The sequence below is a fragment of the Gopherus evgoodei genome, chromosome 11 (assembly GCF_007399415.2).
Source record: "Gopherus evgoodei ecotype Sinaloan lineage chromosome 11, rGopEvg1_v1.p, whole genome shotgun sequence".
In the NCBI taxonomy this organism is placed as follows: Eukaryota; Metazoa; Chordata; order Testudines; family Testudinidae; genus Gopherus; species Gopherus evgoodei.
Genome location: NC_044332.1, coordinates 11,582,511 through 11,605,496, shown reverse-complemented (window position 1 = coordinate 11,605,496; position 22,986 = coordinate 11,582,511). Strand labels below are relative to the sequence as shown.

The 22,986-nt window shown below is 45.2% G+C and overlaps 1 protein-coding gene across 2 annotated transcripts; it reads left to right on the top strand.

Moving 5' to 3' along the window:
* The first annotated feature begins 435 nt into the window (after positions 1 to 435).
* On the top strand, positions 436 to 10,445 carry LOC115659640 (putative methyltransferase DDB_G0268948). Of its 2 annotated transcripts, XR_004002613.1 has the most exons (8): positions 436 to 518; positions 2,760 to 2,888; positions 3,134 to 3,294; positions 3,776 to 3,989; positions 6,254 to 6,354; positions 6,765 to 6,902; positions 7,286 to 7,434; positions 7,947 to 8,030. XR_004002613.1 is itself a non-coding variant. In XM_030580079.1 (7 exons), exons 2-7 carry the CDS (start codon positions 2,778 to 2,780, stop codon positions 8,035 to 8,037), a joined length of 816 nt encoding a protein of 271 aa, XP_030435939.1. In that variant the 5' UTR covers positions 436 to 518; positions 2,760 to 2,777; the 3' UTR covers positions 8,038 to 10,445. The 2 variants fall into 2 exon arrangements, 1 of the variants encoding a protein (XP_030435939.1); XM_030580079.1 differs by lacking the exon at positions 7,286 to 7,434 and having other exon boundaries at positions 7,947 to 10,445.
* Positions 10,446 to 22,986: the final 12,541 nt, after the last annotated feature.

Sequence of the window (22,986 nt, the reverse complement as noted above, 5' to 3'; positions counted from 1 at the left end):
CAAATTCAACCCTACAAGTACCTGACAGTATCCTTTTGCATTCATCAAACTTAATTCAATTTAAGGTTCCAAATGCAAATCTCAATGTAAGATTCAGAAGTAATCAAAATCACACTATAAAATGTATTTACTCTAAAATACTCAGCAGAGTTAAACTTTGTTTCTCTGACACACATCTCGATAAAGAGATGTCTCAGTCTAACTGACACTGGTTTTCCAAGAAAAAGAAGAAACATTGTAAATGAGAGTTCTACTGGCCAGTTCTTAAAATGCATTTGATTGGTTATACTTATTCAGCTGAAAACCAGCAGCCAATGGAATCTTCTGTTCTCGCGCTTCTAAAACAATGGATTGTGCTCAGTTGACCTGGGCACTAACAAATCAAAACTTCTGGCTTCACAGGCTGGCTGGCTTCCCCCAAGCTGTGGAAAGAATACAGCTAATTCATCAACTACGGCAGGAATTCTTGCTTCCTGGGCAGCAAATCCATCTGTTTCAGTGACATACACAGATACAAGGTACAGTTATTTTTATTTTCACAGTTTGTTTTGGTTTGTATCATAAGGCAAGTTGTGCCGGGCATGGTTTGTCAGGTTGAGAAGTTTTAATCTCTGTGAAAGAAATGCACTATTAGGGGTTGAAAAACAATTGACTGAAAATGTTTTTGTCCAATGGGCTACACAAGGGCAAGTGATGACGGCTCAGCCCTAACTTTTACCTCCTATAAATTGTTATAATTAATTGTCTCTCTGTCCTTTACTCTGCTTCCTGAAGCCTTTTGTTGTCAATGCCCTTCTGGGTTTGATAATAAAAACATGAAGAACTGAAATACATTGAAATCCTTTAGAGACAGAATGGTAGTTTCTATTCTGTAATATTCAGGTGCTGATACCAGTCCCATCGTAGCTGCGCCTAGAGGTCTTAAACTCCCATCCTCCTTGATGTATTCATCTGCGCCCTGTCCCCATGACAGATTCAGATGCTGGAAGCTGGAGTTTCCAAAGGAGTTTTTGTAAAGGGCTATAACTGACGAGTTTCCCAACAACCTCTACTACACACAATCCTTCGTGGACATGATTTATAATGCTATCAACCCCTTTTTCTCTCTGCAAGGCTGAATGCCATAGCACACCAGTGGGTTGCAGAATTAGCTGATTTAAACTTCAGAGTCAAATATTGTCCAGATAAATCTGATGTGGAGGCAAATAACCTACCCAGGAGTCCCCTTATGCAAAAATGTGACAGGATGCATTGAAGAGACAAGCAAAGATGTTTTGATTAATGTTGTCCTATAGTGTAAGGATATACACAGAGATGGCAAGGTGCTTAGGTTGGCAGCTATTGCTAGCTGCCTTTTGGCAGCAGGAGACTTCTCCAAGGGCATTGAACCAATCACAATGCCTCTTCCACAAGAAGACATTTTTGGAAACCTAGAAGGAAAATCCAGCTATTGCTAAATTTCTTCATTGTTAATTATAGGGGGGAAAGCCTATTAACCAAGATAACAGGAGGATACAAAGTACCTGTTTCTGTATCTTATCCTGCATTCTGTCCAAGACGGATGTAAAAATCAGTAAATGAAATGATATTGATTTCTGGTATCGAGATTATGCAAAATGATAAAACCTTGGATATAGAACAATGTACAGGTTTTTGTATTTAGCAGGTTTTTTTCTAAACAGCATGCGATATGCCCAGTGACTTTGTATTATGTGGTTATATCATTTATCATATAGGCAGTGTTATTTCATAAGATATGAATATCTTTGGGACTATAAACAGCTCAGGCCTGGCTATCCTGTCAGATTGCGGAATTCAGCTGCCACAGAGAATTCCTGCTTGATTGGCCCTCACGTGATATTTGAGGGACCCAGGTTCCCATTCCTGGTCTTAAACCAGGCAGAGCAGTGACTTGAACTTGAGTCTTCCACATGTGTGCCCAAACCACAGGCTAAACAGTAGTTCTTATGCTCTCTGTGTGGCCCAATGAATGTTAAATTGCTTCTACACAGTGGAAGAGCTTCAACAAGACAGAATGAAATTTGAAAGGTGGTTCTCATTTTACAGGGTATTAAGTGCCCCCTTTTTAGTTTTTACTAAAATGTTTTTGAAGTTTTAAATTATTTTTCCTGGTATTTTTGTCACTTTCATTTTTGGGGGGACAGGGTTCCCCTCTTTTTTCTCTTCCCCACCCGCACAGTTATTTCAGAGGGGAAAGAGACAATTTTCAAAAATGAGTGAAGAGAAAAACCAGGGAGGACACAGGGTAACAGAAAATAAGAAAAAACAAAAAATATATAGTAAAAAGTATTTCAAAATAACAAAAAAAGAAAATGCCACATTTTGTAATGTATAAGTGACGCTTTTTGACAAATAGTTTAAAAAAAGATATTTTTGACAAAAAATAATTTGACACATTTTAACCAGCCCTGCTGTAAACATGGGCCCAGATAATCAGCTGCTGCAAATCAGCATAGCCCAGTTCCCTTCTGATTTCCAGCACTGACCCACGTCGTATTTCCTCCCACAAACCCCTGTTACTCTGCTTTTTACATTTACCACCTATACCGAAGACCAAGACACTTGAAAAGCAAAGTTCGCTGACCCATACTGAACATGAAGTATCTTTGCCCTTAGCTGATTCCAAAGGCTAGAACTTCAGTACCTAACTTGAGTAATATTTAATGGAGTTAATTAGATGTTAGTGGAGTTTGATCTTATGGCTAATGTAACAAAGTGAATTTGCCTAATCCCTTTAGGTGCCAGTTTGCTGGAACATGGCTGTGCGTTTGTTCGAGGCACGAGATCATGCAGTTTCATATCAGAAATACAGATTCTCTCCCCCAGAAAATCTCCAAAGTGTCATCTTCTCCTACCTGGAAGAAAAGGTAAGTGACACTCTCCCTAGTCTGAGAATACATGTTATTAATTCTACTGTGGAGAAGACCTATAGAATGCAATGGGAGTGAAACCAATAGGATACCACAGACATTACTCTAATTACCTGGAGAATCAGAGCCTTTACTCTGTGACTAGGACTGTGTATGTGTATAGGAGTGTAAAGAGGACTAAGATTTGGTCCTTCGTAAGAATTTGTGCTTCGCTTGCTGAGACGTGTCTGTTCTCTCCTCAGAAGGTAGACCCCATTCGGCTGGCAGTGGATGTCGGCTGTGGGACGGGACAAAGCACTCGCGTCCTCGCAGCTCATTTTGAGAAGGTGGTTGGGACAGACATCAGTGAAGCTCAAATAGAGGAAGCCAAACAAGCTGCCTCCTTCCCAAATGTTTCTTACCAGTAAGTGTTCCGTAAAAGGATGCTTTCCCTTCAGTGTGTCCAGAGTGCTGACCGTTGCACACAGCAGCACTTTGTGAACAGGACAGATACAGGCCAGCATTTTCAAACAAGGTCAGTCATTTTTAGGTGCCTGATTTCAAACATGTTGGACCTGCTTTTTCACAAAGTACCCAGAACTCATGACTGCATCTGAAGTCAGCAGGAGCTGCAGGTGCTCAACTTCTGAAAATCAGGTCGTTCCTAATTAAATGCCTAAATATGCATTTTGGAGCTCCAATTTTGAAAACTTGGGCTGACATTCTTAGGCCAAATCACTCTTCAGTTCCAACGGAACAAAATAGTTAAACTTTTCAATGTCAGATTTTCAACAACATCACATTTCCTCTCAGAAGAGTCCACACGTGATAAGTTTCATGCACATCAGGCCACAGTAGAAATTCCTCCTTCCCATTTGAAATATCTTCCCTGTTTCCCTTTATAGTGTGTGCCCTGCAGAGGAGCTGCCATTTGCGGATGGCTCTGTGGACCTCATTACTGCTTTTACAGCTGCCCACTGGTTTGATATGCCGAAGTTCATGAAAGAAGTGGATCGCGTTCTCAAGCCACATGGCTGTGTGGCTCTTAGCACCTACACTACAAACTTCAGTATGCACTATAAAGACTGCTCAGAGAGGCTTACAGAAATCTTCACTGAGGTGGGAGAAGAAAACAGTCCTTTAAAAAACAAACAAACACTCCATATGGTGGGAAGTGTATAGTATATTTTAAGGTTGCCAGACACTTTCAAATATAAGACCCTGTTTTGAGCTGTTTATAACTTTGCCGAACCTTAACCGTTTGGGATGAAATGTTCCTTTCTGCCTGTCTGACACAGCAAAAACAGTCAGCCATTTACAAAAAACAGAAATAGAGACTAATAAGTGCCTTTGCCCATTTCAAAACAAATTCTTATACCCATCGTGTTGAGAAACTCTAACTCCTCCTTGCGGTTTGAAATTTGCAGAAGGGTTGTGCGAGGCATGTGCCTTTGATTTTTTCCCCATGGGAAAACCACCCGAACTTGGCCAAGTTATAAGTCTTTGAAAAAATTCAGCTTGAACATTCTCAGTAGAGGGTTTGGCAGCTAAATTTTCCAAAGATTCCATCTGCGATAAGCATGCTTCAGCTCTTCACAGCTCCTGCTGCTCGCCCAGCAACTGTGACTGCACCATTCCCACGCAGCAACTGAGTATGCTCCATCCTGAAGTTGTTAGGGCTGAGCTGGAGGTTCCCTGCTGCAGGTCAGTGTGGTGCTGGGCACCAGTCCTCCGAGCAGGCAGCATGCCTGGCTCAATTCAGAGAGGACATGAGTCGTGGTGGAGGTAAAGGAAGTAGATTGGGACAAGGAGCTTTGGGAGGGTGAAGAGCCTGGGACTGGGAGCCAGTGAGAACAGGGTAATTGGCCACAGAGCAAGCTACATGTTAGTGGCTAGCACTGGTTGGGCAAGGGGAGTGGGACAAGATGCCTGAGAGTGAGATGGGGGAGCAAGTGGGAGAAGTCAGAGGTGGAATGAGGAGCTTTAGGGTGGAGGCTGGGATGTGTAATGTTTGTGAAGCACTCAAACATTATAGTGTTTTCTAACTGTGCCTGGCAGGGTTTGAATAGGGTATACAGGAAATAAGGCCACACGTTGGACAATGAGGATAAAGAAAAATATTGAATAGTTACACGTTATGTGAGCATTGCCCATCTTGCGCACTGAGTGAGATGGGTCCTGTGGAAAAAATAGTATCCAATCATGTAACTTAAAGACTGTATTATAGTAGAGCAGATGTACAAGGTGGAAAAATTAAGGTTACACAAAGAACTTTAATTCTGGCATTTTGAGTCCATGGAAGTAAGCAAGAATTGTTTGACTCCACTGGGATTTGGATCCAGCCCTTATGGAATGGTGCTGGGTGAAGTTGTATATTTGGGAAGGCTGGCTTGTGTTCACGCAGCTTCCATCACATAAAACCCATTCCCAAACAAAAAGTACCCTCACATTGAGGTATGGCTCAGGGTACATATGAATAACTTGGGATACAATACATTAGTGGTTGTAATTGTCCCCTAACGAAGTATTACAAACCCAGGACATTCAGAGTTAGTGTTAGACTTTCCTTCCTTAGAGTAAGGAAATGACTCAGACAAGGTACCCGAAAAACATTAATTCTGTCCCCTATTGATGCCATATAATGCCTATAGAATTCTGACAAAGGCATTATAATGCTATGGGCTCTCTAGATTAAACTGATTGTGAAGGCATGTTATATTTCTGTCTTCCCCCGCCTCCACAGTGTCACTCTTTTAGGTGGCCATTTTGAGGAGGGTATCTATCTCCCGTTGCTCTCAATGAGAGTAAGGCTGCAGGAAGCCTGAACAAAAATGGCTGCTGTCTCCATTCATGTAGTTGTCACAATATTCCTGTCTGCCTCCTGATGGCACAGGTGGCCACCATCTTCCCTGAGGTGGCTTCATTCTCATTGGGTGGGCAGTGATCATTTTGATAGAGGGCATCTTAACTGAGGTCAGCCTTATGGCCTAAGTCCCAGTAAGAACAGTGGAAGAGGTTATGTCTGCCATTTTGAAAGAGGGCAGTTTTTTCATGGAATTCTCTGTAAAAGAACATTACTATACTAACACAGGAAAAAGAGATTCTTTCTAGTACAAAGAAAAAAGGGTGGGTGGGTGGGGGAACTGCGGGAGGGAAATGACCGTTAAACCCAAAATGAAATTGTTCAAATGTAGCCGATTCACACAACTTCTGTGAGTATTATATAGGGAAAGTCTGAAGGGTCTGTATTAGTACATTATTCTCCTGTGTAGCTCTAACTGGCCCTGAGGCCAGGCAGTCCTGAAACAGGGAGTGCAGCTCAGATGGAGTGGAGGATCAAGGCTTTACGTAACATTCTTGCTGTTTCTGTTCTGACTTTACAGACCCAGGACCTTCTTCATAAATACGCAGATGAAAAAGTAAATCTTGTCATTGCAGAGTATAAAGAGGTGTTTGAGTCTGTGCCTTTTCCAGACAAGAAGAGGTGAGAAGACAAGGACAAAAATGAATTGTATGTAATCTCTTGCATTGTGTGCTGTGTGAGCCCTGGAATATTGGGCACTTGGATGGCATTCATTGGTGTTCATTTTGAGACTGCAAGTTGCAGAAGATTCATAGAGTTTAAAGCTAGCAGGTAGCCCTGAGATCATTTGGTCCAATGTCCTTCAAACACATCTCCAGTCCCTGGTCTCTCTGGTTCATCTGTGTGGCCTCTTCATCAAATGAGAGAGGTTTCCCCATAACCAAATGCCCAAAAAGGGGAAGGGATAACAGATCATGCCCCACGTCTTAATAATCCACATGAGCCAGGTCCTCAGCTTATGTAAATCAGCATCGCTCCATTGCCCTCCAGGCTTACTTCTCCAATGCTCTGGTTTCTTCCCACTCTTGCAGAGTTACCCAGATCTTAGACAGAATTCCCATGTCTGTTTCTGGGGTGATCGGGTTTTTCCAGTCCTTCTCCATGTATCAAGCCTTTCTGAGGAGCGACCCTGAAGGAGCAAAATCCCTCCTCCAAAAAACTGAACAAAGGTAAAAACAATTTAAGAAAACAAGCAGAGTGTGGGTGGCTCCCTTGTATGACATAGGTGAAGAGTGAGGTCACAACAACTCCTCCAACACTTGGGGGGGTGGGGGCAGTCATTGCACCGGTGCAGCCATCTTTGCTGTGGGTCAGTATTGTGAGCCGTTGGCTTTTTATGGTCCAGATCCTTAGCTGGCTTAAATCAGCAAAGCCCCGTTAACTTCAGTAGTGCTATGCTGACTTTAACCAGCTGGGGATATGGCCCAGTATTTCTGCCAGAATCCATTATAGGCATTGCTGTCATTGGTGAAGTCTAGCTTGATACTTCATAAAATAGGCAACTTAGCTAATTTCCTCCTTCTGGTAGTTGATACTCAGTATTTACTTCTAGGACATCCTCAAGTTTGATTAACAAAGGAATAAAATATTGAGAGCTTGAGCTTCTAGTTCCATTTTAAACCCGGTAAACCACAATTTCTTGAGACTGAAGCCAGCATGCAACCCTTCATACAAACCCAGTAACACCAAAAGGAGTTGCAGGTATGGGCAGCCTACCATATGGTCCTTAGTAATTACGGTTAGTGACTGGCACAGGTAATGTGCTAAAACTGCTTTAGATATAAGAAGTTTTTCTTGAATTACCTTTTGTGTATCAATTTTTCTGGTAAGAGTAGAGTGGTTTTGGTGGGACAGGTAAATCTTAGGGCTTCTCTACACTAGCTCTTACATCAATGTAACTTTCATCGCTCAGGGGGGTGAAAAAGCACCCAACATAAGTTACATTGACTTAAAGCGAGGTCTACACCACACTATGTTGGCAGGAGACAATCTCCCACTGATACAGCTTCCACCACTCATTGAGGTGCAGTGGTTATGTGGACAGGAGAGCACTCTCCTGTTGGCATAGCATGTCTTCACCGATGTAGTGCAGTAGTGAAGACAAAGTCTGAGGTTGCGATGCTAAGAACTGGCTGTCACCTCTGCCTCTGGTAGGACAGGAGTCTTCTAAACAATGAGAAAGTAAGTGACCCTTCCTCTATTTCTTGTTTCAGGTTCCTGGAGACCATGGAAGTTTGCTCTAATGAAACCCAGGTAGAGATCTGGATGAGGAGTGCTTGTATTCTGGGCTGTAAGGGGCCATGAATGGAAAATCCAGCAACGACCCTATAGTCAGAAGAATAATCCCATTTTTGGTATTTACTGATAACTGATGTTATCACCTTTAAAATATTTGATTAAGATCCTAGTAAAGTCAATGGTAAAACACCCTACTCTTCAATGGGAGACAATGGAAGCACCAAGTCAAATCGTATCAATATTAGAAGGGCATTCATAGGATGTTTTTTTCCTATTTAAAGAGGAAAAGCTCAGTGTTCTGTCTGGCCATCGTTCAACGAGCATTGAAAGAAATCAAGGACCTTTTGCCACATAGAAGGCTGCGGAGATTGGATCATATATGGAATATGTAATAAACATTGTGTTACCTAAAAGCTGAGAGATTTTTAGAAGGCTTTATAATCCTACTGAGTGAAAATAGCTTGCAGCAAATCAACTGCTATATGTAATTCCCTGTCAATGGGGTAAGCAAATAGGAACAGCAATAATGTTGTAGGGTTATAGTAATAATACTTCACAGGCATCTTTCATCTAGAGCCCTCAAAGGGCTGTACCAGGTAAACAAATATTACTGTCTGCACTCCACATTAAGTGAAGTAGAGACCAGCCCAAAACATGCCAATTACAGAACTTATTACAGGCTACAGATTTTCAAAAGAACTTGGCTTCCATTTAGGCACTAAAATAACTGACAGGATTTTCTAGAAATCTCAGCACCTTGGGTGCCTAGCTGTGTGTGACAATCTGGCCATGAATGAGCTCTCTTGAAAATCTGACTCCATTGGTCAGTGCTGAGCACTTGAAAATCTGTCTCTAAGTTTCTAAGCTAGAATTAATGAGAGTGACTTACAATTACTATGATGGATTTGGAGCTATGTAATAATCTAAGAATGTCGAGATGTAGTAATTTTATGAACACTGTATGTGAGCTGGTCAGTGAAGGGAAGTTATTGTATTCTGGCTTAAGACATTCCTGTAGAATGTATCGATCTAGTCAAATAGGGGACGGCAGGAAAAACAACCAAGAAAGCAACACAATAGCCACATACAAGCAAACCTCCCAACAAACACTGGGCGTCAATTACAGGACAATAACCTACTTCCGGTCTCCAGCTCAAAGTGATGCTGTTTTGCTAGGCTGGGAGCTTAGAGATTAAAAGCAGCAAAGAGTCCTGTGGCACCTTATAGACTAACAGACGTTTTGGAGCATAAGCTTTCGTGGGTGAATACCCACTTTGTCAGAGATCAAAAGGACACTAAACAGTTGAAAAGCACCTATCACGAGAGGATAGACATGCATCTGGAGGGTCGCGGACAAGATATGCATTTAGACAGGTTTATTATTTAAAGATTTTTCTCTTCAGTGCTGTGGTTCTAAATATAGACTTTGCTTTAAGAAGGCTGCCTGGTCACTGGTTAACACTGTCACTGCTTCCTGGGAGCAGAGGCACTGAAAATGAATCATGTGAGGTAATCACAGTTTAGGGCCAGGGCTGCAGGCCCCTGCATTGTGGGAGAATCGCATAATTCTCCCCCTGAAGAGAGTGACAGCTTGGGACCTGAATGGGTGTGCACTCAGAAGCCAGGTGGGGTCAGAGGTGCAGTTAACCTGGTAACTGTGACATATATGGTGGCAGCATGGTGGGATGGTGAGAGATTTGAACTTCTAGTAAGTGCCAACAGCAGGGAAAGCAAGTGCTATTGTAAGAAAAAGCAAAAAGAACGTGTCTTGTGGCCTCTTCCGGAAATGAATAGGAAAGGGCAGGAAAGATGAGCTATGACTGTGCAACTGAAGAAAGTCAGCTGGTGAAGATATGCAGAGAGGGGCAGCTAAACTCCCAAGAGATGACAAGGCCACAGCTGTTTACCCTGTTGTATTCTGAGAATCAGAAAAGGAATTTCAGAGGAATCTAACCACACTAGGAAAATGGATAACATTGTGGTGGATTAAATTCAGCATTGATAAAGACAAGGTAACACACCGTGGAAGGGATCATTTGAATTACTCATACACATTGCTGGATTCCAGGTTAATCGTATCGGCTCCAGAGAGAGACCTCAGCATCAGTGGAGAGGAGCAAACAAAATTTTCGGATGCATAAGGAGTTGGGTTGAAAGTAATACAGCCTCTCTAGGAACCCTGTGCTCAGTTCTGGGCACTCTGCTTCAGAAAGGAGATAGCAGACAAAAGTGTTCACAGATGGGTGATGAAATGATTAGACATCTGCAGAAACTTTTGAAGGAAAAGATCTGAAACTGGCCACTGCTGTAAACAGGCTACTAAAAAGGATGGGCCACTGATCTGATGCGCTATAGCATTTTTTGGCTTCCCATGGTGAGGCAGTGTCTCAGCTTCTCATGTCACCGCTCTCATAAATCTGTCCATTTTAAAATATATATATCTATATACAGGGCCGGCTTTAGGAAGTGTGGGGCCCAATTCGAACATTTTCGGTGGGGCCCTGGCAGGGATGACTAAAAAAAAAAAAAGTATAAAAAAAAAAAAGCCTTTTATTTCTTCCATGTATTATTTACTTTCCATAACTATATAAATAATACAATTATATATAATGTACATTGCATCATATATGCTGTTGATTACTTATTAATGACCACCATTTCACATGTGTGGGTCCCTGCCACTCCCTGCGGGTGTGCACATGTGTGGGTCCCAGCTGCTCCCTGCCCCCCTCATTGAATCAGGTGTGCAGGGTTACTGCCCTGGGAACTGCAGGGCACAAGTGGACATGCGGCTGGCTGGAGGCAGGGCAGGGGCTGACTGGAGGTAGGGTCTAGCTGCAGGCAGGGCAAGGGGTGCAGGGCTGGCTGGACACGGGGGTGTAGTGTGGGCTGGCTTCAGGCAGGGCCGCAGGGGGATGCAGCAGGGGTTGAGAGGGCTGGAGACAGAGGAGTGTGGAACTAGCTGACTTCAGGCAGGGGGGTGCAGCAGGGATTAGCTGGAGAGAGGGCAGGGGGTGCGGGGCTGGGTGTGGGCAGGGCAGACAGGGTGTGCAGGGCTGGTGCAGGCAGGGCTGTGTGTGGGGCTGGCTGGCTTTGAGCAGGGCCACAGAGGTGTGTGGCAGGGGTTGGCTGGAGATAGGGCAGGGGGTTTGGCAGGGGCTGGCTGTGGGCAAGGGGTGCAGAGCTGGCTTCAGGCAGGGGGGGCAGGGCTGGTGCGGGCAGGGCAGGGGGTGCAGCAAAGGCAGCTGGAGCCCCTACCCTTTAAATAGCCCCCGAGGCTCCCACTATCCCAGGGCTCTGGGCGTTATTCATAGGGCCTGGGGCTCCCCTGCTTCTACCCCCCCCCCCAACCCTTTTAAATAGCCACGGGAGCCCTGGAGAATACATGGGGGTGGAGGGGCTCAGGTGGCTATTTAAAGGATGGGGGGGCAGAGGCAGCTGGAGCCATGGCCCTTTAAATAGCCCCCGGAGTCCCCGCTATCCCATGGCTTTGGGGACTATTTAAAGGGCCCAGAGCTCGAGCAGGGCTGCAGGGTAGGTCTTGCGCTCCGGCCGGGGCTCCAGCCGGGGTTGCAGCGTGGCTTGCCCCGCTCTGGCCGGGGCTCCGGCCGGGAAAGCGGGGTTGCAGCACGGCTTGCCGTGCTCCGGCCGGGGCTCCAGCAGGGGCTGCGGGGCTTGCCGCGCTCCGGCAGGGGCTCCAGCAGGGACCGCAGGGCTGCGGGGCTTGCCCCGCTCCGGCCGGGGCTCCAGCAGGGACCGTGGGGCTGCGGGGCTTGCCGCGCTCAGGCTGGGGCTCCAGCTGGGAGAGTGGGGCTGTGGGGCTGCCACGCTCCCGCCGGCGCTTTGGTCAGGGGAGCGGGGCCATGGAAGACCCCGGAGCAGACCACAGCCGGGGTAAGTAAAAAAAGTTTAAAAGGCGCTTAAGGCGCGGGGCCCTCTTAGGCGCGGGGCCCGATTCCGGGGAATCGGCTGAATCGGCCTAAAGCCGGCCCTGTATATATATAGTCCTAATGGATGAAATTATACAGGAGGTCAGCACAGCCCATGAACTGCTTATTTTGTTCTGGCCCTTTGCATGAGGTGACTGTCCCCTACAGAAAACAGGATAGCACCACTGCCTGGTCCCTTTTTGACCGGGTACTCCAGTCGAAAACCAGACACCTGGACACCCTAAGCATGGGGCCTGCTTTTGAAGATAGTTTGCAAAATACAGGCTTGGGGGTAAAATTCAAAATGCAGTGTTAGGGTGTAAAGAGCACCGGCCCCTCCTACATCCCATTTAAGCCCTATTGCAAAGGCTTTAAGTGGTACATAGGCCTTGTTCTGGGTTTGTGCAAAGGAGGTGATTTTACCCCGAGCTGATCATTTACAGAAATCAGTCACTCTCTTAGTGCAAATGAGTAATTGAGAAGCTATTGTGTTTGTACCTTTTCCACTTCAGTTATTAGGGCTCTCTTATTCCTCCTCTCTCGGTGTTCAATTTTGTCTTCCAGCTTGCATGAGCATGGCTGGACCCAACATTGTAAAACATTGCACCTGTTATCCCCTCCACACACACTCACCCACAGAGATACATACATACATACACACACACAGAGGTCCGGAAGGGGTTAATGTGAACCTCAGAGCCCATTAACGTACCTCACAGCACCTGGGAGAGAGAAAAAGCCAGGATGAAGGGTGTGATTGCTGACTATAAACAAAGAAGTTTGCAGCAGAAAGGGGGTTAGATTCTCTGGGACCAGAGGAAGGACTAGCAAGTAGGAGGGCAGGAGAGGAAAATGGGGACGATTACATAACAGTAAAATCCCTAGGTAAGGACGTACAAATAGAAGATATGTATCCCTTGAGGATTTGAGAATGGATCTCCTCCCGCCCCCCGCCCAAAAAAGTGCTGGAAATATAGTAAGACCAAGGAAACTACCTGGGGGAGACTTGTTAGTGAAATATGAAAACAAAAACAAGAGAGCAGCTCCTTCAGATAAATGTGCTAGGTAGAATAAAAAATAACTGTCTGCTGCCCAAATTCCTCACAGAAACTGAGGGATAGTATATGGTGTGTCAACTGAAATGTGAGAAGAAAGAGCAAGGAATAGGCAAAGATAAGGTGATAACTGCTAGCAGGTTAATTAGCAGAAGAGGTGATAGTAAACCCTCCACAGCTCTGCTGGTCACATTTAAGGGAAAGATGCTGCCAAACAGAGTAATTTTAGGGCAGGGGGTCTCAGCCTTTTTCTTTTCACCCCCACCCCCAACACGCTATAAAAACTCCACAGCCCACCTGTGCCACAACAACTGGTTTTCTGCATATAGAAGACAGGCGTGGCGTCAAGGGGTACCAAGTATGGCAATTGCCTGGGATCCCATGACACAGAGGCCCCCACGAAGCTACATTGCTCAGGCTTCGGCTTCAGCCCTGGGTGGCAGGGCTCAATGCCCAAGGTTTCAACCCCATGCGATGGGGCTTCGGCTTTCTGCCCTGGCTCCTAGTGAGTCTAATGCTGACCCTGCTTGATAGACACCCTGAAACCTGCTCGTGGGCCCCTGGGGGCCCTGGACCCTGTTTGAGAACCACTGTTTGCTGTTCTGGACTAAGACCTATGTGCCTCATCCTGTGAGATGCTAGGGGTGCCAAAGATTTGGTCATGCAGCAGATAATTGCAAAAGGACAGTAGGGTGCAGTAAGCATGGAGGTGAACATTGGGAGGAAGGAACAAAACAAAAATGTGGCAACTGGGAACACAGTTCAGCATGTGGAGGGTCTACTGAGGCAAAGTAAGCTGGAGAAATACAAAATACCAAAATCACTAATAACACTTCGTATGTAGAAACTGCTAGGAGTTATCTAAAGGGTGGGGGAGAAAACCTGATATGAGAAAAGGAAACCTGATGTGAGGAAAGGAAACTGCCAGCAACAAATTAATGGGAAGGAAGTAATGGGTGACATCGGGGTAAAAGAAACAGAGAGATTCATCGTGTTCATGCCTGAAGTAATAAATTGTACATTTCAAACAGGGAAGAAAACAGAGAACATGAGAATTATAATTAAAACTGCTGCTAAGTACCTATGGGCCAGCAGCCTACATAAAGGAAGTGTTAAAAGAATGATGACTGTTTTCAGCTGGAATGCCTATAGCCTAATAGCGCAGGGGCTGTGTAGCGAGGCAGTCTGGTTCCCTGCTGCCCCAGAGGGGGATGAGCCGCTCCGGATACCAAAGTGGGCGGAGCCAGTGGAACTTGTGCCCGCCCCCCAGAGGTCAGGGCACAGGACAGGAAGTACAAAAGCCCAATCCCAGAGCTCACTAGAGGCCTGGCTGCTGGAGAAGCCAGACACTTGTGGCCTAGCTCCTAGTGGGAAGACTCCTGCAGTTGGCGACCTACTTGAGGACTGGCCAGACCCCATAGAAGCTGTTAAGCCTGCCTGTGGCAGGTTACCCAGAGGAGCTGCCAAGCCCACCGCTTGCTGGGTACCCAGAGGAACCCACGGTGCTTGACCCCTTGGAGGACACCGTCCAGACACAGGTACCCTACAAGGGGGAGGTCAGAAGTAGCCCGGGGGCAGCCGACCCCAGTCTGGCAGCAGCACACCCAGAGCCCATGTCAGTGTGTTGCGGCCAGGATCCCCACTGACACAGCAGCGAGTTTCCCCTGCTGCTAGGGCCCTGAGCTGGGATGCAGTGGAGTGGGTGGGCCTGTGTCCCCCCCCTCCACCCAATGTGTGGGTGTCAGTCTCCCCCTCTCCCAGGTCCTTCAGAGCCAGGGCCTGGGCCTCCTAAACTTTTTTGTCTGCGCAGCCCCTGCCTGAGGGTCTGAGCCACAGACTTTTCACTGCCTTGCCCTGACCCAGGGCCTGGGCCTGTTGTTTAACTGTTTGCGCCACCCCTGCCTGAGGGCCTGAGCTGCTGACTGTTTGCCGCACAGCTAGGCTAGTTCCTCAATACCCCGACCGAAGTAGCGAGGTGGTCTGGTTCCCTGCCACCCCAGATGGGGGCGAGCCCTGGCCAACCCCCCTACAGGCAGGAATTAAAGAAAAATACCCAATGACATGCAACCACAGCCTGATATAAGATGCGTACAAGAGACTTGGACTAGATGACCTCCTGAGGTCCCTTCTAACCCTGATATTCTATGATTCTGTGACTTGCATGACAAGAAAAACTGGATAGTATGTTCCCAGGATATGGCTTATATAGACATGGCTGCAAAATAGAAAAGGGTAGGGGTGTCTGCACCTTCATTAAGGGGACCTGAACCAACTGAAGTAAAGGTTAAAAGGCTAAATATAAAGCTATTGAGATACTGATACAAAACAACACTGCTTCTTTAAGATTTTATAATGTTTATAACACAGGCAGGAAACTAAAGGCGATGGACCTAAAAGAATTAACTGCAAATGTCACATGCCCGTTCATTATCTGTGGTGATCTGAAGTGAGGAAAATGATAAAAAGGGGAAATGTTAAGAACAATTCTTTGAAGAGAATAATTTAGCAATATTAAATGATGGAGCACCTACCAGGACCAATACTTCTGGCAGAAGCTTCTCATACTTGATTTGGGAACAGCTTCTGGCACCATAGCTAAGAAATGCAGCTGGGAAATGTTCAGAGAGGAGGAAATGGGTAGTGACCATTTCCCGACGTCAATTATATAGCAAGGAAAAGGAAATACTGAAGATGAGGAAAATATCTCCACTTGAAATCTAAACAAAGCAAACTGAAAACTGTTTAGAAACAAAAGTGAGGAACATGGGAATGAGCAATGTATAAATGAAAATATTGAGGAATTCTCTTGTAATGTTACTAGAAGAATCATAAAGACAGCCAGCCTAGCTACTTCTAGGATACCAATGCTGTGTCAAGATAGGAGCACTGTGCCATGGTGGAACAAGGCATGTGAAATGGCAGTTAGGGGAAGGAAGAAGGCATATATGACAGCAAAGAATTCATTAAATAGAGAGGAAATATGAAAAAATAATGAAATGTAAAAAAACGAAGGCAGTTGCACAGAGGGCAAGAAGAGAAAGCTGGAGACCAAACTGTGGTAAAGTAAATAAAGATACCAATACAGCAGAGGTATAGAAACAAATTAGGGAAATGAATGGAATAAAGAATAAGAGCCATATAATACCATGCCTTGAGAAAGTCCGTAATGATGAGGCTCAGAGGATAGAGATTAGGGAGAGGAAAAGAACATGCATTGAGGAAATTAAGTGATGATGAAGAGGTGGGAGGAGGACGTGGCTATTATTTTAAATGAAAACATTAGTATGAGAGAACTCTAAAAAGCAATAATAAGGAGTAAAATGCACTGCACCAGGAAAGGATGAAATAAGCTTTGAAATACTTAAACACATAAATGAGGGAAGATTGGGTTGTGTGATGGGGTTTACTAGGCCCTGCAGTCCTACTGCACCCCGCCCCAGGAAAGGGAGCAGTAGAGATGGGCCCTCCAAGCTGCCTCGAGAGGCTGCAGGGAGCAGCCAGTCAGAGACCAGCAGGCTCATGTGAAAGAGAGCTGCTAGAGAGAGCAGTTCAGTTGCTTGGTGGAGCCAGAGGAGCAAGGATATTGCTCCTGGCTGGCTGGAGTCAGGCTGCAAGGAAGGTACCAGGGCTAAGAATGGAAGTGGACAAGGGAAATGCCGTAACAGATAGTTAAAAGGAAGCAGCAGGCGGCTGCTAGTTGTAGGGTCCCTGGATTGGGACCTGGAGTAGTGGGTGGGCTTGGGTTTTCCCTCCACTACAGTTGGCGTGACTAAAACCCTGAGGAAGAAAGTAGCCCAGAGAAGGGGCTGATGAGCTGAAAGAGGGTCAGTAATTGTGGAAATTAATTGCACACACATTCCCAGAAGAGGGATGAACTGTAAACAGTCACCCAGCTGGAGAGCTCGGACACCAGGGAGGAAGCCCTGGGGGCACTGCTAGGAGTGCTGGGGGTGTCGCACCACCCCCTGGCTTGATGTAGTTTCTGTCATATGCAGGGTTTACAGTTTGGTTCAATGGCTCTCAGCACCCCCAATATAAATATCACTCCAACACCACTGGGACTGCTCCATATCAGAGCCGCAGATGATATTTGAGTGAGTGAAAAGGGGTCAAGACACTCTGAAAGCTAGCCCAGGAGGGGCAATAACCAGGGTACTGTGACAGGCCCTGTTGGACTGTTTACCCCCAGAAAGGGTCTGTTTGTGTGTTTGTTTCACACATGAACTGTGTGTGACTTGGCTGGAGGGCTGAGTCACTGGAAACCACCAGAGATATTTAACGGCCAGCAGGGGTCACTGCAAACAGCACAATGCAGAGGGAGTGCAGGTTCAGGACACTCATTTGATAGGGGCGCTCACATGAAGTGAGTGGACCCCATCACAGGGTGATACTAAAATGATACAATAGGAGACAAGGTGAAATGCCTAAGGACTGGAAACATTCAATGATCCTCCCAGTGAGGAAAACAGGTAAATTGTGCCCAAGACTTGAAGCATACAGACTAATTGCGCTCCCGGCATGTTTAGGTAAAACTATCACACTGTCAGGAGTAGCTCACGACCATGAGTGCCAAATTCAGGGCAGTGTTGTAGCTGTCTCGGTCCCAGGATGTTAGAGACCCAAGGTGGGCAAGGTGATTGTGACAGGTTGTGACCCCCAGGGTGCAATCTGGAGCCGTGGGAACCGCGGTCCCTCTAACCTTCCAGCTGGGCAGGCCTCTCTCACACCGCTTTGCGGGAGATTCAGCCGGTGTCTCCAAAGCCTGTTATCACCCAACATTACAGCAGGTGGCGCCACACCAACTGAATTACCTGAGTGCATTACCTAAGCCGCTCAAGGACAGACAGAATACAACAGCCAAATTCCCAGCTTCCCAGCCTGGCTCCCTTGCTGGAGTATAAACCCAGAATTATACTGTCTTGCATTGCCCAGGGATCTGTATAATGTCAGCTCATTAATATATTTGCTCCCCTCTTGATGTGGGAAAGATACGCAACAGCCTTTGTGCACAGAGCTGAGATTTTCCCAGATACTTCACTCAAAACACACTGGTTAAGAGAAAACATAAAACAAGCTTATTATCTACAGAAAGGTATATTTTAAGTGATAGCAAACAGATCAAAGCAGATTACCTAATAAATAAACAAAACCGCAAACTAAGCCTGAAGTACTGGATAGATTACTGATTCAAATCCTCTTACCCTGACTGATATTAGAACCAGGCTTGCAGATTCTTAAGATACAAGCTGCACTTACTTTGCAGCTTGGGCTCACCTCTCCCATCCCAAGTCCTTTGTCTTTCAGCACTTCTTTCAGGTGTTGGGTTGTGGGGGAGTGAAGACCAATCATGATGTCACTCCCCACCTTATATAGTCTCTTCATAGCTGGAAACAAAGGGTTCCCACCCAAAGTTCCCAGCCCAGTTTGTGGATAAATACAGGTACCAAAATGGAGCTCAGCGTCATGTGGTCTGGTCACATGCCCTTGCTGTGTCCTAGCAGCCGTTACTCATAGACTGGTTGAAATGTTCACAGGAAGGCTAAGCTCTTCCACGGTCCATTGTCTTTGCTTCTTCATTGTTGTACCTGAAAGGTTGGTTGTAGGTGTAACCGAGAGTAAGCACATTTGAAATATAGGTACATTGTCAATATTTATAACTTCAGATTCCAAAAATGATACATGCACACAAATCGGATAATCATAACTTTTCCAATCGTGCCTCGTGTGTCAATTAATGCTGCTTTCCTATTTGGTGAGTTTCACAATTAGAGAGATTTACAATGCAAACACTCAATATAATGTATAGTATAGGCTATAAAGGTTATAAGGAAGATCAATACCTGCAGCATCCTACAAGTATTTAATCAAACATCTTCTTATCAACTTAACAGCCATTCTAAAAATACTAACCCAGGTGAACTAGATTGGCTTCCAGCTCTGCGTTTGTCAATTTTCCGTGAGGCCTGGGGCCTTGGCATGAGCTGGCACCTGGTGTGCCAGTGTCACAAGAACAACAGAACGACTAGTAATGGAGAGATTAATAGCACACTCGGAAAGAAATAGGTTCTTACATGGAATGCAAAGTGGGTCAGCAGAGGTAGATGTGCAATTGACCACATTGTCGATAGAGACAGAAGCACAAAAAAACATGAGAATCAAACAAATTCATGATTGTAACCTAGGACATAAGAAAAGCCTATGATGTATTATAGAGAGAGGGACTATGTCATAAAGTGGCCTCCATGGGTATTACAGGAAGGATGAACAGGTGGATAAGAGACTTGTTAAGGAAAAGAATGATACAAGTCCCACTAGGGAAAGCTTCTTCCAGTGTATAGTCAATTGCAAATGGAACTCCACAGGGGAATTCCAATTAGCCCAACTCTCATTAGTATGGTAAATGTCCTCCCTAAAGGAATAGGGATCACATTATGTGTTGACCACTATCATGTGGACCAAACGCAGAAACCTTGGAAGCACTGCCAAGAGAATCAGTGATGCACTTAAAAGAAGCACAGAAGGGAGAATAGGTGAGACTTCAAATTCTCCATAGCCATAACTGAGGGAAAGATCATAACAGCAAAGAAGATCAAAAAAGATGTGAAGTTATATCTATCTGAGGGACAGATAAACATGGTGGGGAAAATTACAAATTCTTCGATGTGATATTTATAACATGCTCACTTGGAGGGGAAATATTAAAGGTAAGTGGAAAGGTAGAATTAATGTATTTAAAAGTACCTCAGGAACATCCTAGGGAGCAGATAAGAAAACAGTGGAAATGCTATATAGAGCGCAAATTACACCAATTGTTGAGTATGGACGTGAAGCCTTTGGGTCGGCAATGAACACCACTCTGAGAAAACTAGACTATATCCAAGCACAGGCATTGGATATTGGATGTGATGCCTGTACCTTTGTGTGTACTACAGATAGCAGCCAGCTAAATGCTTCTCACTCTTACAATGAAACACCTAGACTTCACTTTTTGGGCCAGAGTACTAGATAATAATGGTGACAACACAAAGCTAACATATAGTGATTGTTGGGAATTACATGGAGGCCAGATAGGACAAAAAATCAAAATTCCCCCTGTAAATAAGGTACAGAAGTAGATAAAGGATCTTGATGAAAAGAAAGGATTGAAAAAGACCAAAATCTACAACTATGGGAAAATACTCTGTCACTGGAAAACCATCCCCCCAAGATAGACATGGAATTATAAAATGAATTAAATAAAAGAAGACTGATACAGGATGTAGCAAATCAATATATGTGTGAGAATAGGGACATGATTGCCAGATATGTGCAGATGACTCTAGGAAGGAACAGGGAATGAGAATAGCTTTCTGCTTGCCCTCGGGCTCAAGAAAGACGTGAGGCTAACTAACTTTGTATTCATCTTTACAACGGAGCTAACAGGGATTATGCTAGCACTGAATTAGATTTTAGATGTACAGCCAGAAGCTGTGGCTATCTTGTCTGACTTATCAGAGCTGTAGGCAATTTACAATGGTAAATTTGACAGCATAAATGATATTCTTAATGAAATACTACTGCTAACTGAACGGGCGCAATTGGACATAACAATAGAAATAGCATGGATCCCCGGTGCATGTAGGGATAGCGTCCAGCAAACTGGTGGATAAACTGGCAAAAAGTGCTGTTAATCACAAACAAGACTACCTAGGGATCCCCTTAAGCAAACAGGAATTTAAACACCTAATCAAAAATGAGCTAAGGAAGGAATGACATGAATTGTGGGCAAATGAAACAAAGAGAAAAGAATTCAGAGAAGTATGCCCAGCAGTTGAAAATGCTGATCTAATCCAAGGCCCTGAGAGGAAGAGCAAAGTGGCTCAATTTAGAATTCTACTTGGACATTTTGGATTAAAAAATAATTTATTTCTAATTAACAGTCATAAAGAGGGATAATGCATAGCATCTAAGGTTCAGGAAACAATAGATCTGATCCTTTGGGATTGTAAAGACTGTACCAGTGAAAGGAGGTGATTATACATGTCACCCTTCTGCCTCTCTGAGTTGGCAGCAACAAGGGCCGGGTTCAGTATCCAGGGGTTCCATTTCAATAACACAATGCATAACCGGCTCGAGCCCCCACTCAGTGACCTGGGACACTTACATACCACCCCCCAGGCGCCTCTAGGAGGCAATACTTCCCCTCTCGCAAGCACAGAGTCTGAGTGTAGCAAAATCCTTTTAATAAGGGAGGGAAACAATGCGACATCACGTTGGAGAAACACCACAAACAGGATTATAACACAAACCATAAGCAAAAAAAACTCACCACCGAGTATGGTGGTGACCTTTCCCCCTTAGGGTCTTAAGTCCAATCACCCCAAAGTCCAACAACCCAAAAGTCTCTGGTCAGTGCCACCCCAGAGTTCAAAAGTTTATCTGCAGAGTTTTACCCCCCTCAGCCTGGGTGAAAATGGGGGTGGGGGGCCACACAGGTCCCTGCACCCGAACTCTGTAGTCAGACGTGACTCTCAGCCAGCCGGTAAAACAAAGTTTATTAGATGACAGGAACACAGTCTAAAACAGAGCTTGTAGGTACAGAAAACAGGACTCCTCAGTCAGGTCCATCTTAGGGGGCGGGGAGCCCAGACCCAAGTTCTAGGCCTCTCCCCATTTCCCCAGAAGCATGATAAGCTTCGGCTCCAAACTGACACTCACTCCCTCCTCTGGCCTTTGTGTCTCTTCCGGACAAGGAGGCCACCTGATCTCTTTGTCCCCAACACCTTCAGGTGGCACCTTACAGGGGAAACTGAGGCACCCAGACAGTAGTCAGAGAAAACATTAAGAACATTCCCACTTTGTCACAACAGGTGCAACAAAATATAATACCTTATATTGAAGCAGGCAAGTGCTCCTTCTGACTTTCCACTTTTAATTGACCCTTGTAATCTTGTGGTGCCGACGTGGTGTAGCTTCATTTTATATCAGCTTACAGGGTGGGAGCAGGGGGGTACCACCATTTTGGGCACCCCCAAAAATTATACAGACCTGCCGCCTATGTGTTTCACCAGTAGTCTACACATTTTTGAGGTTGAAGCAGTTCCTAAAACTGTTAAGCCAACCTTGGCTGGCTTTGAATTCCTTCTTACCAGAAGGCTGTCCCTCTTCAGTGGGAGGTTTGAACAGCGCGTAGAGGGTAAGAACCTTTTCTCGTAATGTGTTGCCATCGATAGGCACACCTTTTCGATTCATGTCTTCCAGCCATAAGTTTAATGCCTTTTCAGTCTTCACTAAAGTCTTATCATGCTTCTGGCTCACCACCTTAGCAGTTATTGGAGCACTTGATGCCACGGCTTGATGAATTGCTCTCTCTCGAATATTGATGGCATGGATGCTAGATTTGTTGTGGCCATATTTACGCGCCACATTGGAGACTGACATACCATCTCTCAGTAAGTCCAACACAGCCAGCTTTTCCTCCAGCATTGGAACAGATCGCTGTTTCTTTGCTTGAGCACCAGATGAAGTAGTTGGCTTGCATTTAGGGCCATGTTATATGAAAAATATGTATATTTGAACACTAGATTTACGCTCAGCGTGGCGAGATGCTCACACTACAAGAGGCCTGCAGAAACTGAGACTGGCTGAGGGAACAGCAGATTCACATCTCCCATCTCACGCTCACTGCAGGGCATACACTCATTGGGTGGAATCACCTGCACTATTTACAGGTATCTTGTTGTTTTTCTTTTTTTTTGTCGAGCGTGTATAGTTGAATTCGCATAAGTTAAATGCGCCTATGATATGATTCACCTGTAATGCACTCCGTGAAGCTACATCTGGGTATCTACAGGAGACAGTTTACTGTAATATTGTCTGTCAACACAGAATCACAGAAATGTAGGGCTGGAAGGGAACTTGAAACATCACCAAGTACAACGCCCTGTGCTCCCACAGGATCAAGTAAACGTCATCCTGCTGTTCTTAATGAATGTAGCACTGGTAAGGTCAGCGGTCATGCCAGTTTCTTGTGCCATCTGATTGCTGGTCAG